Source organism: Pituophis catenifer, unplaced genomic scaffold, assembly GCF_029215685.1.
Source record: "Pituophis catenifer annectens isolate HBS135680 unplaced genomic scaffold, rPitCat1.0.hap2 SCAF_2, whole genome shotgun sequence".
In the NCBI taxonomy this organism is placed as follows: Eukaryota; Metazoa; Chordata; class Lepidosauria; order Squamata; family Colubridae; genus Pituophis; species Pituophis catenifer.
Genome location: NW_027256882.1, coordinates 73825312 through 73841541, shown reverse-complemented (window position 1 = coordinate 73841541; position 16230 = coordinate 73825312). Strand labels below are relative to the sequence as shown.

The window sequence follows — 16230 nt, the reverse complement described above, 5'->3', positions numbered from 1 at the left end:
TGCTAATTTCACAAATTCCTGGTTTATTTCCAAAACCATAGTTGGGACCTGAGTTGCAGGCAACACTGGTTTAAATTAAAATAAATAAAATTATACAAGAATTGATATTAATTTGAAGTGGACTGTCTAACACTTTAAAATCATATTTAGTTTCCCAGAACTAGCATGGCATAATCTAGCAAGAAGGGTTTTGAAAGCCTTGTGTGACCACAGTAACATACAAATTTGCAAGAAAGAATAACTGCTACACATAATTTATGTATAGTGTACATGGCCCAAATATGCTATGGATATCAAATCTATAGTGGTGCAACAGATATATTTTGTGCTATATTGAGACTAACAGATTACTTCATATCAAAGTTTAATTGGCTGACAGTGATTAGGTGTATTGCTATATTTTGTTTTTTAGTATGCTATCTTGAACTGCAAAGCATCAACTGCAGTATAAGTAGTATATTCTTTTATTTTGTAGGTTAAGACAAGATTACCCAGATACCATGTACCATGTGCATAAAATCTTAAACAGTATCTTTGTTTTTAATTATTACTCACATTATATATTTCTTTCCAAGGTATCATGAAAGCCAGAAAACAGTCAAATTTAAACATTAAATTCTGTCTCTTCAGTTAAAGCATTGTACCTTCATTAAGTCATTGGCAACATGGCTATTTACAAATTTTGAAAGGCAAACATGATACTTAAATCAAGAAATATGCCATGAGTTTGTCTTTCAACGAAGACTACATATAATAGTAACTGACATATGGATAAATAAGGTATGATAGTAAATGTATTAATGTGATTTAATACATTATTAAAATATAGTAAAAATTATTTTGATAATTATTAGTTCAAATGTGATTAGATGTGCTAGCTAGACAACATCCAATATTCAATTATATACAATAGTTTTTTTCCTTAAGAACAAATCTAAAGCACTACTAATAAAAAAAAATGTTCTTCTACTTTAAGCTTATAACAATCCTTTGATAACAATACATGAGATGTAAACAGTTTAACTAACAAAAAAGACTTTGTAGTGGAAAAATTGATAAAGCATCATGTCAACATTTCAAATCATTAACACTTGGAGCTTGAAACTAACAGAATCTAACAGAAACATTTTTCACTACAAAAATGCCAACATGCAACTAGAGTAAGAATCAATAATATTCCATCATGCTTACCTTTTGCAGTTGTGCTTCTAGCTTACTACACTCTTCCTTCTTTTGCTCTATGGCTATTTCTAAAGCCTTTAATTTGGAGTCTCTTTTCAGCCCTGCTGAAGCCAACGATGATGCATGTTCTTTGAGGTCAATTAAGCTAGACTAGAAAAAAAGATACGGGAGACAAATTGAAAATGGAGATTACCAGATTGCAATTGCTTGTAAACCTTTCACAGTAGATTTGGACTGTGAGAGATATAGTTTTCTGATGACTAGTAGTGCCAATATCTCAGAATCTATTGGTTGAAAGCAAGTAGTCTACTTACAATGTATTCACATGGAGGCAGAATTTATAGATAACCTTTCGTTTTTTATTAGTCAAACCAAAGAAATAGAGCTTCAGTTCCATAATCAAAGCCACCATGTAGACTTGTTCGATACTACTCTGTATGATCCTGGTCCACATTTCTCCATTCTGAGCTACCTAACTAATTAACTGTCAACTAGGCCATGAAACAGCAGTGGAACCAAATGCCTAGCTATGTCATTCTAGGATTCCTTAGAATCACAATTTTTTTCATGAAGGGTAACAATTATTCCCTCGCCAAATATATTTAAGGCACAAGAGTGAAGGTTCCCTTCACCATGGTGGAGAGAAGGGAAAAATAGGTATGTAAAAGGAAGTTGTGTGCGTTAAAATGCATATTTCATGTCCACTCAGCAACTTCATCCTAAATTTTGAAATCAAAATGTAATTCAATCTGTTTTTTAGAAAAAAAAAACTTTGCCTCCTTCATCTCTGAGGATAGGATTCTACAATCCTAAAAAGACAACACTGACAAGATGTTTCACTAGTTGCTATCTTTAGAAGTTGGTCTCTGTTGATAACATCAAGGCTTAAATAGAAAAAAGTCATTTTCAGATACCATAGTCCAAAGGAAAAAAGAAGCCTTTTGATTTAGACTGGCAAATGTTGCAAGAGCCAGTAGAGCAATATTACAAAATACTAGTATAAAATATAACTAAAGTATAAATTGCAACTAATTGCAAGACAAGGTTCTAATTAATAACCTAAACAAATTCTGTCCTAATCAAAGCTTTTAGAACATCTTCAGAAACAGCCCCATGTATAAAGTCTTATAGTAAGCTAACCAGCATTTGTATGCAGGTTTCTAGAACCACGAGCAGAAATGATGGAATACAGTCATTGATTGTGTTGGCTCTTTTAAGACAGCTCTTGAAGCTTTATCTCCCTTTCTTCCATAGTCCTGTGCAATCTCTATAAAATCGATTACACATGTATGGGACCTCTTTGAAAAATATAATAAAGAAGATAGTGAAAAGAAGTGAAAATCATCCCTACTTCTAATTAGTAGAATCCATGCTAAATCCAGACTAATTGTGTTCAGGGAAGAATACATCCAGATCTTACCCAGTAGATAAAATAGCAAGGTTGTTCTGTTCATCTAAGCTTGACAAATCTGTCACCAGGAAATACCTGTGCAGGACATACCCATACAGCTTTCTCAGCATTGGCACAGAAAACAAATTCTTCTTCCAGATTATTTTTTTCAACATTACAGTCTAGTCTTTGGCCCCATGGTCTCCCACCAATGTCCTCTCCATATTTTACTGTTAGCTTTTGCTAGAATAGCCAATGTTGGCTGGATTCTGCCATATCCTATGATACTGTTTATAAACAGATGCATAAAAATTGTAAGATTGCAAAACTACTTGGTTTGAAGTATGATAAATCGCCTTAATAACCAACTTATAACATTTACATTGCTTGTAAAGGGTTGATTCTTTATAACACTTGAATCCCTACAATAAAATGTTTTATTGGTTGCAAATACTGACCTCTTTTTCTGTCAGCTCTGCTTGTAAAGCATTAACTTTTTCTTTCAGGTCTTTGTTTTCTTTTTTGAAGGATTCAATCTCTTCAATTCTTTCACGGTCATCTCTCTCCCTCTGCTCCTTTAATCGCTCTATAATTCTCTCCTAAATGCATAAAAATATGGGTATATTTTAAAACAGAAGCAGCAGCTTGAAAATTCTGTGAACATAAAGGAAGCTAAAAATACACTATTTTACATTTTCAAATAGAAAATCAAGCATGGCACTCAACAGCAGAACATACATAACAAGGCCATAATAGAAGCAATTACATATTAGGACAGAATTTCTCCAGTGTGACCCACCAGGCTCAAGTGCTGACTAACAACTATGTGAGGGAGAATTCAGATGCTTGAGAATTCACTTTTGCTGTCTAAAACAGGTAGGAAAAGCAGGCAATCTACTGAGATCCCAGTGAGAGGCTGCACAAAGCTGGGTAGTGTAGAATTTGGGAATGTATCCATCTCTTGGATATGAACTCTTGATTGTCTCTGTAAATAACTTCTAGTAGGCCATTTTGGCAAATTGATGGGTTGGGTTTATTTCATTAAAAAAATTTGACTAATGAAATAAATGGGAGAATGTAAGAATAGATTTGGAAGAATGTAAACTTAACTTTCTAATATTCCTTCACTTTTCTCGAAGGAATAAATAATTATTGTCAGTGTGCTGATATTCCAGACCAAACTAACATTCTAAAGGAGGAACCAAGCAACAGTCCCTCTCTCAGAAGCCAAACAAGCAATATAACTCAAGAGGGGGAAAAATACATACTTCACTTGAAAAGTATACTCTTAAAAGAGTGTGCAAATATTTGTGTTTCCCTAATAACCTTAGCCCTTTTCTTCTGTAGTACAATATGGTACATCACACAAAAGTGCTTTCTGTTTGATCAGTACTGTAGCAAAAGCTATGTATCATACTAGATGTACAAATATATAACTAATGTTAATATTATTGTGAGATTTTTAACATTCAAGTGAAGCCATTTATTTAACCAACTAATCAGGTCTCAGTCAAGGGACTTTCCAAGCGTACACACTGGGAGATTTTTGACATAGAAAAACAATCATCTCTAATACCAATGATCTTGAATAAGATAAGAATGTTGATACAGAACAGGCATTATTAGCTACTGCATTTTAAAAACCATTTTTATAGAAAGGCTGAAAATCCTTAGATGGATAGCAATGATGAACTGCACTAATTAAGGCAAACATACAATACTGGCAAATTTAGATATTTCTTTCATGTCAAGCAGAATGGAAGACTATTCACTTATTACTGGTTATTATTGCAACACTAGCCCTAATCCCACCCTGACTGAATAACTATTAGCCTCACTTAATTCCTCTGCCCAGAATTCCTAGAATTATAAAATTATAAAAATTTGTTGCACCCATACAGCATTAACTTTTTCAGGGTTCACTTTATCCAAAGAATAAACACACAAAATAGGTACATCTCTATTGTCAATGCATACATACATATACATACATACACACACACACACACACACACACACACACACACACACACACCACACAATATACAGTAGAAAACGACAGCTACTGTTCCATGATGAAATGCTGCTTGCATCTATTCCCCAAAGACATGACATAGCCATCTCTATCAAGATCTCAGCCGATAAATCTCATGGCTCATCCAGATTTGAATTCAACAGATCTAGTGAACTTTGTTTCTTACTAGAAGTGTATTCTGGGTTTCCATAAAATGGCTCTGATAGCTTAGCCTTAGTAACCTGGATATTTGATATATGTATTATACTGTAACTATTGAGAGATATTCCAAAATACTGATAATCTGGGAAATTTAGATATTCTTACTTTATCTTAGGTTTATATAAAATATAAGGTTTTCCATTATATTTCTTATCAAACAATCTACTGGCTAACACGTGTATTCTACAGATTTTGTACCTGGAAGATGGACTTGATCAGCAATATGACTGAACAGAAATGTGGTCTCACTTTGAAATCCTTCTTATAAAAATTATTGAAGTGTCAACTGAATTGCTTCTTCAGAAGATATTGCTCTTCCTTTACTGGACTCCAACTTTCCATCCCATTTTCCTTTAACCAAGGAAAATCTACATTGAACTGTTCCAGATATGCCCCTGTTCTTATTTATAAAATGCTGGAAGAATTGGGTGCATGTGAGCTGGGCAGCCATATAAATATTTAATAAAGACATAAATAAATAATAATTTTCCCAATTGTATTGCAGCAGTTAATTTATTTGGCGAAATAAATTTGGTGAAATAAATATTTTAGCTGAATTTATTTTGGAAAATATTTGAACATTTCATTACATATGCCAACACGATACATCTGGATACAAGAAAAACTTTGGGGACAGGTATTAAATTGTCTTGTTTATAGGGAGGATCAGTTGATTATGAACAATTTTTTTTTTAAATTTGATTTATATGCCGCCCTTCTCCGGAGACTCAGGGCGGCTTACAATGCGTTAAGCAATAGCCTTCATACTTTTGTATATTTATACAAAATCAGCTTATTGCCCCCACAAACTGGGTCCTCATTTAACCTACCTTAGAAAGGATGGAAGGCTGAGTCAACCTTGAGCCTGGTAAGAGTTGAACCTGCAGTAATTGCAGGCAGCTGTGTTAATAACAGGGTGCTTTAAACCATTATACTACCAAGGCTCTTTTAAAGTTTATTTAGCAAATTAAAGTTTATTTAGCAATGTCGTTATATAGATACAAAATGTAAGTTATAAATTGTTCATCAGCAAAAGCCCTTCTCTATATCAAATTGTAGAAGGGCTGTAGAGAAGAACAAGATCTTTTGTTTGTTTGTTTGTTTGTTTGTTTGTTTGTTTGTCTTGTCTTGTCTTGTCTTGTCTTGTCTTGTCTTGTCTTGTCTTGTCTTGTCTTGTCTTGTCTTGTCTTGTCTTTCAATTTGATAATAGCTTTCTTTTCCTTTTAATTCTGTCCAGCAGTCAACTGCCCCTCACATTCCAGGTTTTCTTAGATTTCTGGTTTGTAGGGAAGTGATCATTTTGCATTCTACCCAAATACAAATTATCCTTACGTCACATTTATTACTAAAATAGTGACCATCCTTAATTTTAAAAGTGAAAAATTACTGTAGATTAATTTATTAAGAGCTTCCCTTAACTATAGTTTGAGAATGACCTTTTCTGGACAGAAAATGGTAAAGTGATAAAGCTTATCTTAATACTTAACATTACTTATTACCATATGTAAAATAATTAGGCTTCGGGTGGGATGCAATAATGAGAACTTCTTGTAGAAAAGAAAAAATGAAGACACAACTAAAATGAGTGGCGGAACACAAGCGAATATGTGCAAAAAGATATATTAGGTACTCTCTTCTTTTTTGCTAACTCTAAAGTAAAGATCTTGTTTCTTGGAGAAGTGAACTGTCAGAGAAGATGTGGGTCAAATGGGGTAGAAATCCTAAACCTCAATTGTCTAATTATATTTTCCTAATTTATCTCTAATTAAATATTTTTCTAATGTATTTCTTATCAACCACACTATTGGCTGTTTTAACTATGATTTCCCAAAATTTAGCACCTGGAAAATGTTCTTGGCCCACAATAATGTGAAATAGCTACTCTGACTTGGGGCCCTGTGATAGTCCTCAAGAAAATCAGGGCCAAACAGAAAATGAAACCTGTCTACTTAAACAGATCTCTATTTCATCCCTTCTCCAACATTGCAACTACTTTCTCTACCTCATTTGTAATCTTAACATGGATAAATCAATCCTATCTTTTGACAGTGCAGCATATGGAAGAGCAAAGACAAAGGACAGCATTTCATTCACATTTAGGCACAAAGTGATCCAGTTTGCACTTTTCAAAGTTATACACAAACTAGAATATAGTCCTTGCCAGATTTTTCTACATTTTGTAATGCAGCTCACAATTTTAAAACCTATACAAATGTGTATGTATGTTGAGGAAAATGCACAGTAATATAGGCATATGAGAAAAATTACATTAAAAATTTGTACATTAAGGAAAGAATTCTCTAATTGGGGAAAATGTATGCAACATTACATATACAATGTTATGTGACCCTTCAAAGCCATTAAAAAGAACAAAAATAGAATAGGAAATAAAAAATAGAAAACTAAGCACAATGGAAAAAATATCTCTCAAAATACTATGAATTTCTGTAGGCAGGTTTAAAGTTATCACTTAAGATTAATTTGGTTACACAGCGACACTTGTACCTTTTAGTTATTATTTTTCCTACTCTATTGACTGAAATCTAGTTCTGTTGTCAGTCACGCATTCTATTAAACGCTCAACATCATAATTCACAAACACAAAACAAAGAGGACTTGAACTGCAGTATCTCTGAGATAGGTGGTGACTACACTTGTTAAAATGCTTTTAGATATCATGTTTTGGATGTTTAACCACAAATATAATGAAATTGCAACAATGTATCCTTTCTAGTCTTATTTTGTTTGGCAAGCATTTCTGGGTTTATATCTCTCTTCTTACAAGTCTAATCTAATGTCTTTTTTTTTTTCCACAAAAGCAAACAGGAACTCAATCACAGAGACCAAAAGCTCTGTAAGTAAAGGTTCCCCTCGCACAGTGGTGGGATTCAGGTAATTTAAAAACCGGTTCTCTACCCTAATGATTTCTTCCAACAACCAGTTTGCCAAACTGCTCAGAAAGTTAACAACCGGTTCTCCCGAAGTGGTGCAAACTGGCTGAATCCCACCACTGCCCTCGCACATATGTGCTAGTTGTTCCCGACTCTAGGGGGTGGTGCTCATCTCCGTTTCAAAGCCGAAGAGCCAGCGCTGTCCAAAGACATCCCCGTGGTCATGTGGCCTGCATGATTAAACGCCAAAGGCACATGGAACTTTGTTACCTTCCCACCAAAGGTGGTCCCTATTTTTCTACGTTGCATTTTTTATGTGCTTTCAAACTGCTAGGTTGGCAGAAGCTGGGACAAGTAACAGGAGCTCACCCCGTTACGCATCACTAGGAATTCGAACTGCTGAACTGCCAACCTTTCGATTTACAAACTCAGCATCTTAGCCACTGAGCCACCACGTTCTCTGTATCAGGATGATCCTCTGTATCAAGATGCATTAGAGCCCTGACTTGCAACAACATCAGCAATTCAATTTTTTACCAACATGAAACTGTTGGGCCAATCAGAACTGAGGAGAGAATGCCAAAGCTGTAATTTTTAGCTGTCCAGACACAAATACATGTTTGGAACCTTAGGAAATGAATTATTTGTATTTTAAGACAGAAATATCTACTAACCCCAAACAGGATCTATGAATCCTGAAGATCTTTATAGTTTTTGTACATGGTTCAATGAAATTGATCATTTAGGAGAGATTTCTGTGTCCAAAGGACCAGCTGGTAGAACATCAGAGCCAATTCTAAAAAGAAATTGTAGAAGGAAACAAGAGAACCTACCTTCTCAGAGAGGGCTTCTTCCAGGGTAGCTAGAGCTGTATCTGTGTTACTGGAATCTGTCTGTAATGATTTCACACGATCTTTCAAATTAGTTAGTTGCTTGTCTTTATCTCTAAGTTGCTCCTGAAGATTTTCAATCTTTGTGGGGGGGAGAGAGAGAGGCAAGATAATGAAATGTTTCTTTATCACAGAAGGCAAGGTTTAAGATTTCATGCTATCCTAACAAAACAAAGCATAGGTTGGGTGCTTCTTTCTGAAATCCAGAACTAGAACATGTAGACCAAAATTTATATTTAAAATCAATGTATCATGCTTCTTAGTCAAATATAGGAAAAAGACTTCCATTTCAACCTGATTTAACAAAGCATTTAGCATTTTTTTTCAAGACTGGACCTAAAATAAGAGTATTACAGATCTTTATTTTTCCCCCCAAGGTTTATTGGGTTTTTATTTTTAAACTTATATCGACATCAATACATGAACAGTGTGGCCTCTGGGTATAATTCATGTTAATACAAATAACAACAGTCTATTGTTACATTAATCAAATTTATATAATCCTAATATTAGTGTACTTCATTATTTTAAAGTAGTTATTCAATATTTCAATGTTCCATTCTAATGTCAATGATCTTCTTGAACATACATAGTAATATCATCTTCCAACCTCTCATCTTTCCATCTAATTATTACTTATTTTCAATTTATATAGAAATTATCACTACTAATATTCCCCCTAATTCTTATTTCTACTTCTATTCTGGCTTCTAGTCAGATCACTCTCACTAATCCTAATGTTAAAACATATATTTATGTTAATACATAGTCCTTCATGTAAAGGTATATATTCTTATTTCTACCTCTATTTCTAGTTTTTAATCAGGCCATCATTATATTAGAAAAAAGAAGAAAGAAAAAAGGGGGAAAAATAGCTCTATTCTATCCAATATCCCTTGTCCATTTTAATACTTCAATTCTTATTTGTTTTTCGGCTTTCCTCCCATACTCCTCTCTTGGATCTTTGTCTCTGTCAACATCTGTATCTTCATTATTCCGTCTTTCTCCATCTCTATCCTCCTAAACTGCCAAATCTCCAGAGTATCCACCCATAGTCCTATTTCCCTTTCAAAAACATCTTCCAGAGTATCCAATTCCAATTCCATTTTTATATCTCTCAAAAAGTTTTTCTCATCTGCTTATTTTATTTGGTGATTTGTCTGTTCTATCTTTTCCTCCATTCTTTCCATCCTCTCCTCTCTTTCCTGGACACTTTGATCTTCATTCATTGCCAGTTGTATCATATTTTCTACTTTGTCATTCATGCCTTGAATTAAGTCTTTTATCTCTCTTTGGTTCTTTGTCATGGTATGCCTAATGCTTTGAAATATCCATGTCATTTCTCTTGAAAACTCATTCATTTCCCCATGAAAAGGCTTGTCTTAGTTTAATAAGTCCACTTATAGTCAGGGCCACAAACAATATATTCAGTTCCAGTTTTGCTCATCAAAGTTCAATAATCATAGCTCTTTACATCTCAGGGTTAGTAATCAATTACATTTAAATAGTCCAGACAATTTCCGCACAACAAAAGTCACTTTACTTTACTTAAAAGTCTTCCTTATCACAATAGTAAAGTAATTAATTATAACAAAGTTAGTATCACCTCAATCCCTCAAAAAGATGTTGCTTATTTCTTCTGTCAAAGTTTTCCTAGATTTGCAGGAGTTTAGTATATTCTATTCACCAGTAGATGGCAGCATCAACAGAGGTTTCAACATTGTTTCGAATGTGGTAAATTAAAATCTAAATTTAATTCAGTTTATAGCGACAGAATTAAATACCCAAATCAATTCAGGTACATAGTTCCAGCATATTATAATGCCTTTCCATAACAATGTCTACTCAATTTAAAATCTAATTTTCTTTGATTAAAAAATCTTTAGCTTTTCTCCCCTCAGTTCCTTTCATTCCATTTCATCAGTTTCTTTTATTTCTCTCTATGGTTGTTTGCCACTTTAAAAAAGGTAATTCTAAGAGTCTCTTTTCTTCTCTGGATTTTCTTCTTTTTTCCTTTAAGTTTAGGGACTAATGCAAAAAAAAAAAAAGGAATCTTCTCAACCAGATTCAATCACTGTTCACTAACTCCACTCCAGCACCAGTCTTAGGTGTTCCTCAGCTGCCCCAGCTTCGTGGCAGCCATGTTTAGGCTGCCTCTTCTCCACATCATGGCTGAGAGGGAAAGAAAAATCCTGGGTCAGGCATGAGAGTTGTGACTCTCCATGACCTCACAGGACACCCCTCTTTGCTTTGCCTCCCCTACAGGGAAGTTTTGGCTCCTCTCAGAGCCCACCAACAGGGAGAATTCAGCACGGGAGCTCGGAGATCCGCTCCTCATGTCCGACCCCGCCACGACATCAACCGGAAGTCCCTGTTTTACAGATCTTTTGAAAGGTGATCTGGCATTGCTAGATTACCTGGAAAGTTTTCTTCCGTCATGCCACTTATTTAGCCACTATTTAAGTGCAGAGTTATTGCCAGTCAACATTTCAATAAATCTTAACTGAATAGAATGATTCACCTAAAATTAAAAAAAAAAAATGCAAATCCACATTTCTGTACCGTTGATCATAGTCAGTTGTTATTGGCATGCCACACAACCTTATGATGATACGTGATGCACCTACTCCAACAGTCAATAATAATCAAAGTATATGGAATCCAATGAAGACTATTGGAATTCACATACACTGTGACCCTCTACATTTATTTGTGCTTTCAAATTTCACCTAGGGTAGTCCCATATAGCTATTAAATACCATAAAATTATCTCCCTCAATTTGGAGCCCTCCAGAGATGTGATACAGTGTAGATCAATGGTGAGGTTATTATATTCTAACTTGTGAATGAGATATACAGTATTTTAAAACTTTATTGCATTGGGATGGTTGCATAGTTAGACTGTCATTGGCTTACTTTGCTTTGCAGTTTCTTTATAAGCTTTTATACCCAAACTGAGATATAATGGGAAAGTAATATATTTATTTCATTTGAAGAAATATATTTGGCAGAAGTGTTCCTCATTTGCAATAAAATACCCATCCCATCTCAAATGTCATATACTTTCTAGATTGCAATGCTTGACATAAATTACAAATATGATAGAAATTATTTTGGAAACCCCCAAGAGACAGAATTGTATCGTGTTAAAATGGTTTGGGGGTGGGGTGGAGGTGGAAGTTGCATCTATTTGCTGTACAGTGCAAAAGAAAAAAGGTTGGGATACAAGAAAAATGTTAGTCTATGATGCTCTAGTACAATAAAAAAAGAACTAAACAATTTAAGTAGTGCATTCTTACATTTTATTTTCAACAGTACATAAATGATTTTTTAAATTTAAAGTTAAGCAAATTTCTGCTTTTTATCTATGTATTTGAGGAAATGGGACAAAAAAGAAGAAAAAAATAACAGAAACATTGAGAAAATGGAGCAATTAAGTAAAACTAATATTGCCAAAAAAAATCTTGATCGATGTAAAGAAAATTAATGATAATTACAGGTAGTCCTCGAATTACGACAGTTCATTTAGTGATTGTTTAAAGTTACAACGGCACTGAAAAAAGTGGCTTATGACCATTTTTCACATGATCGTGGCAGCATTTCCACGGTCATGTGTTCAAAATTCAGATGCTTGGCAACAGACTCATATTTATGATGGTTGCAGTGTCCCAGAGTTCTGTGATCACTTTTGTGACCTCACAAGCAAAGTCTATGGCAGTGTTGGTGAACCTTTTTGGCACCAAGTGCTGAAACAGGAGCACGCACAGGGGAGTACTAGAAACCAGAAGAGCAGCTCCCTGGCACACACATGTGGGAGCACCAGAAACTGGAAGAGCATTTCCCCGGCGCGCATGTGCATGCTGGGAAGCTGAGCTTCCGGTTTCCAGCATGTGCATGCGCACCAGTCACCTGGTCTTCTGGTTCCTGGAGTGCATGCACGTGCAAAGACCAGCTGGCTGGTGTGCGTGCGCATGCCAGAAACCAGAAGTTCAGCTTCCCAGCACATGCATGCGTGCCAGGGAGCTGCTCTTCCAGTTTCTGGTGCTCCCACACGGAACCCAAAATGGCAACGGGCAATGGCTGGTGTGCCCGGAGAGATGGCTCTGCATGCCACTTCTGGCACATGTGCCATAGGTTCACCATCACAGGTCTATGGGGAAGCCATAGGTTCACTTAACAACCATGTTACTAATTAACATCTGCAATTATTCACTTAACAATTGTGGCAAGAAAAATCATAAAATGGAGAAAAACTCACTTAACAAATGTCTCACTTAGCAATAGAAATTTAGGGGTCAATTGTGGTCGTAAGTCAAGGACTATCTGTAATGATATCCTATTCAAAATAATTGCAGTGGTTCAGGAAATTATAGAGGTACTGCTACTGTTCAATTTACGTAAATCTGGGTAGTTTATTTTTTAATTTCATCATAGTTTTGGTCATCATTATAGAATGAAATCTCTAATAGAAGATAAGAATTTGAATGAGAACATTTGACAATATAAGCTCTCAAGTCCATTGCCCTACCAAAGGATGCTCCATAAAGTGTATAAGAGAAAATAAACCATCAGCAAAATGTTGCTCAATATTGATACATGAAATATAGCTGATCCGTGAGCCTGCAATCATTATTATTTGAATATCCAGCTCTGTATCTTTATTTGTATAGATTTGTGTATTTTTAAAAATTGACAAGCATATGAATCATAAAATAAATGCAGGAAAAAATGAATTAAAAATAGGTTAAAGAGTCTCTTTAATATTCTACTTCCACCTTCCTCTGGGCAAATAGAAAAACTAAATGGATTTATGTATCTGCCAGTATAAAGGACAGATGCTTCTTAGGAAGGAGTCTGTAAGTTCTTGTTTCTTTACACACAACAGCATTATACAAAACTGTAGAAAAAAGGCAATCAGTAAATAAATTAACAGTTTGCTGTTTTATAACATTATGCATTCTCTGTTTTCAGATCAATGCTAACTAGTCTTCCAAAGAGCATACATCATATTTCTTTCATTTCTATGATGGATTCAACAACTACATTACGACACCCTGTGGAATTCTAAAGACACTACACATTTAGATTCTGTCAAAATATAGTTGTGAATAGATATAAGCAAAGCAATCAAACAAACAAACAAAATGGAGCAGGGAGGAGAATATAATTTGTATACAAGGTTTGGGCATTTTTTAAATTATCTCTGGCTACAATACATATAATAAACACCCTAAATTAATACCGTCTCCTGAATGTTTATCTGAATTCTCATGTATTTACTTTATATCAGTTCTCTTAGAAATCATGGTATTATACTACAAGCTTTATCTGAGACTGTGGGTCTTAAAATGCTGCACTTAGTAAAAATGCTTTCCTTAAAGGATACAGACATTAAATTATGTGCATTGCACTCTGTATTACACTTCCAAAAGACAATGGTGAGTAGAACGTTTAGATCCTGTGAACTCCAAGTTTTACACTCTTTCAAAACATTTGAGTCATGTTAATATTGCTTTTTCCACGTACAACCTGGTCTTGATTATTTTCACAATTGCTCTTAAGTTAATGTCAATAAGATAGAAATTAATAAATATATCTTTTGAAAAACCATTCAGATGCTAATCATTATAAATGACAACACTGCAATTACTGGTGACATCAGGGACATTTCTTCATTTTTTTTTAAACTGAAAAACTAATTAGATAGATGGGAGGTGACACCACCAATTGTCAATGCACTAGTGTTAAATGTGTTTCTAACCAGCATATAGAAGACATGACCAGACAAGATAAGAATCATACGTATAATCTCCAGCTGCCTTGTCTGCAATCAGATTGCACAATTGTCTATTAAAATGACTTCACATAATCCTTTGGTATTTCCATAAATGGGTATAAACACATTTAGAGCTGCCACTCCATCTATTAAAAATCATTAAAATCTTTCACATGCAATCTTTTCAATTATGTGTCCTGTCAATAAGTTTCTAAGTGGTAAACTTGTCACTTTTCTGGCAAACATTTCAGGAATGCTTCTTAAATGCTCAAAGGATTTAAGTGTTACAATTTGATAGAAATTTAAGAACCCCAAAACAAAACAAAACAAAACCAAAAAAATCCCTTGTCATTTAAGTTTTTAAAAATAGTGTACTGGAAGCTACAAGTGGTGATAAAACACTATAATCACCAATAATTACAGATACATGTTAAAGACTTCTTTTAAAACTTTACTTAAAAGATTAATTGGAACTTTCTCCACATACTTTTTTTATGAAACTAAAAAAAAAAATTAAACTCAAACCATAACTTAAAAAGGAGAATTCGACTATGAAGTTCGTTTGATCTTGATTTTGACTCTTCTGAGATTCAAAGTCTATTTTCAGACATAGTATTAAATTATGCAAGGAATTAAGCAACTTGGAGGAAAATGTATTCACAACTAGCTATGAGATTATTTAAAAAAAAAAACTGTTAAAACATGGCATCATTTTCCATGACCTCTTTAATTCTACATATTTAAAAATAACACATTCTCGATTTTTTTTTCCAGGTAACGGAGAAACTAAATGTAGAAAAGGGACAGTAGTTCCTGCAGTGTACAAGATCTAATATATGGAGATTTAACATTCTCTTCTCTATCTTCTTTCCAGCCTCATTTTTCTTCCATAAAATAAATATTCTGGTTGTACAGTTGTAGCAAAGTATTTTTACTATATTTAATAAAGCACCTTCACCTTACTGGAGAGACAATATATTAAGACTGGCTAAAGATTGAACTAAGAATCAGCACAGTTTGTGTGGACCTAACAGAATTATCAATATTTCTTCAAATGTTAAGTTCCACTAAATTCAGGGAGAATTGGTATCTGGTAACTAAATAAAAGGTTCCTGCCTCCATAGCTTAAGAGAAGATGATCCCTCCTTGTCTATGGACACTAAATGAAATATGGCAATGTAAATATTGATCTACTTTACAGCATTGGTGAAAAGATTGTTAAGGTCATCTTAAGTCTGTTTCCATTATAGGCTGGAGAGAAGCTAGTAGAACTTCAGGGGACACAGCTTAATAAAGAATAAGGCATGCCTGAGACATGGTCAAGTGAAAATGTGGACACTGTTGCATACAAACAACCATAATATGCCTCTAATCTGGAAAGGAAAGTCACAAATTGGTGGGGGGGGAGTATACTGTACCTTCAGAATTACAAGATTATGTTGATGTAATTTTACAATAAAGTAGAATTAATTCATCTAGCCATCTTTCCTGTCTGGTTTACCTCACAAAGCTGACACTTTGGCTCAGGGTTTCCAATTAAACATTTTCCTCATTAACTTCAAATTTTAAATATTCCATAATATCAATATTCATATTCTGACTGAAAACTTAATCACTTATCTATTAATAACCAAGTATATGTCCAGCAGCTTTCAAGTCTGGAAAAGAAATTCCAAGTTTATTGTACCCTGATCCTACTACTTGCCAAGATTTCAAAGGCTTCATGAACTTACTATCTAATTGTACTCAATGCAGGCAATACTCAAAAAAGTTTCTCAATAATTTCTCTATCTGTATAAAATATTTATTAGAAATTAATATTGGAATCCCTCTTAAAATATACATTAGTTGATGGATAGATATCA

The 16230-nt window shown here is 34.3% G+C and overlaps 1 protein-coding gene across 2 annotated transcripts in view; it reads right to left on the bottom strand.

Annotated features, from left to right (window-relative positions):
• Positions 1–16230, bottom strand: part of ERC2 (ELKS/RAB6-interacting/CAST family member 2) — a 439008-nt gene that overhangs the window by 186821 nt on the left and 235957 nt on the right. For both annotated transcript variants that reach the window (XM_070933636.1, XM_070933637.1), the window contains exons 7-9: positions 8533–8670; positions 3031–3171; positions 1192–1332 (exon numbers count right to left, since the gene is read on the bottom strand). In XM_070933636.1, coding sequence (XP_070789737.1) covers positions 1192–1332; positions 3031–3171; positions 8533–8670 — 420 coding nt within the window. The remainder of the gene's footprint in view (positions 1–1191; positions 1333–3030; positions 3172–8532; positions 8671–16230) is intronic.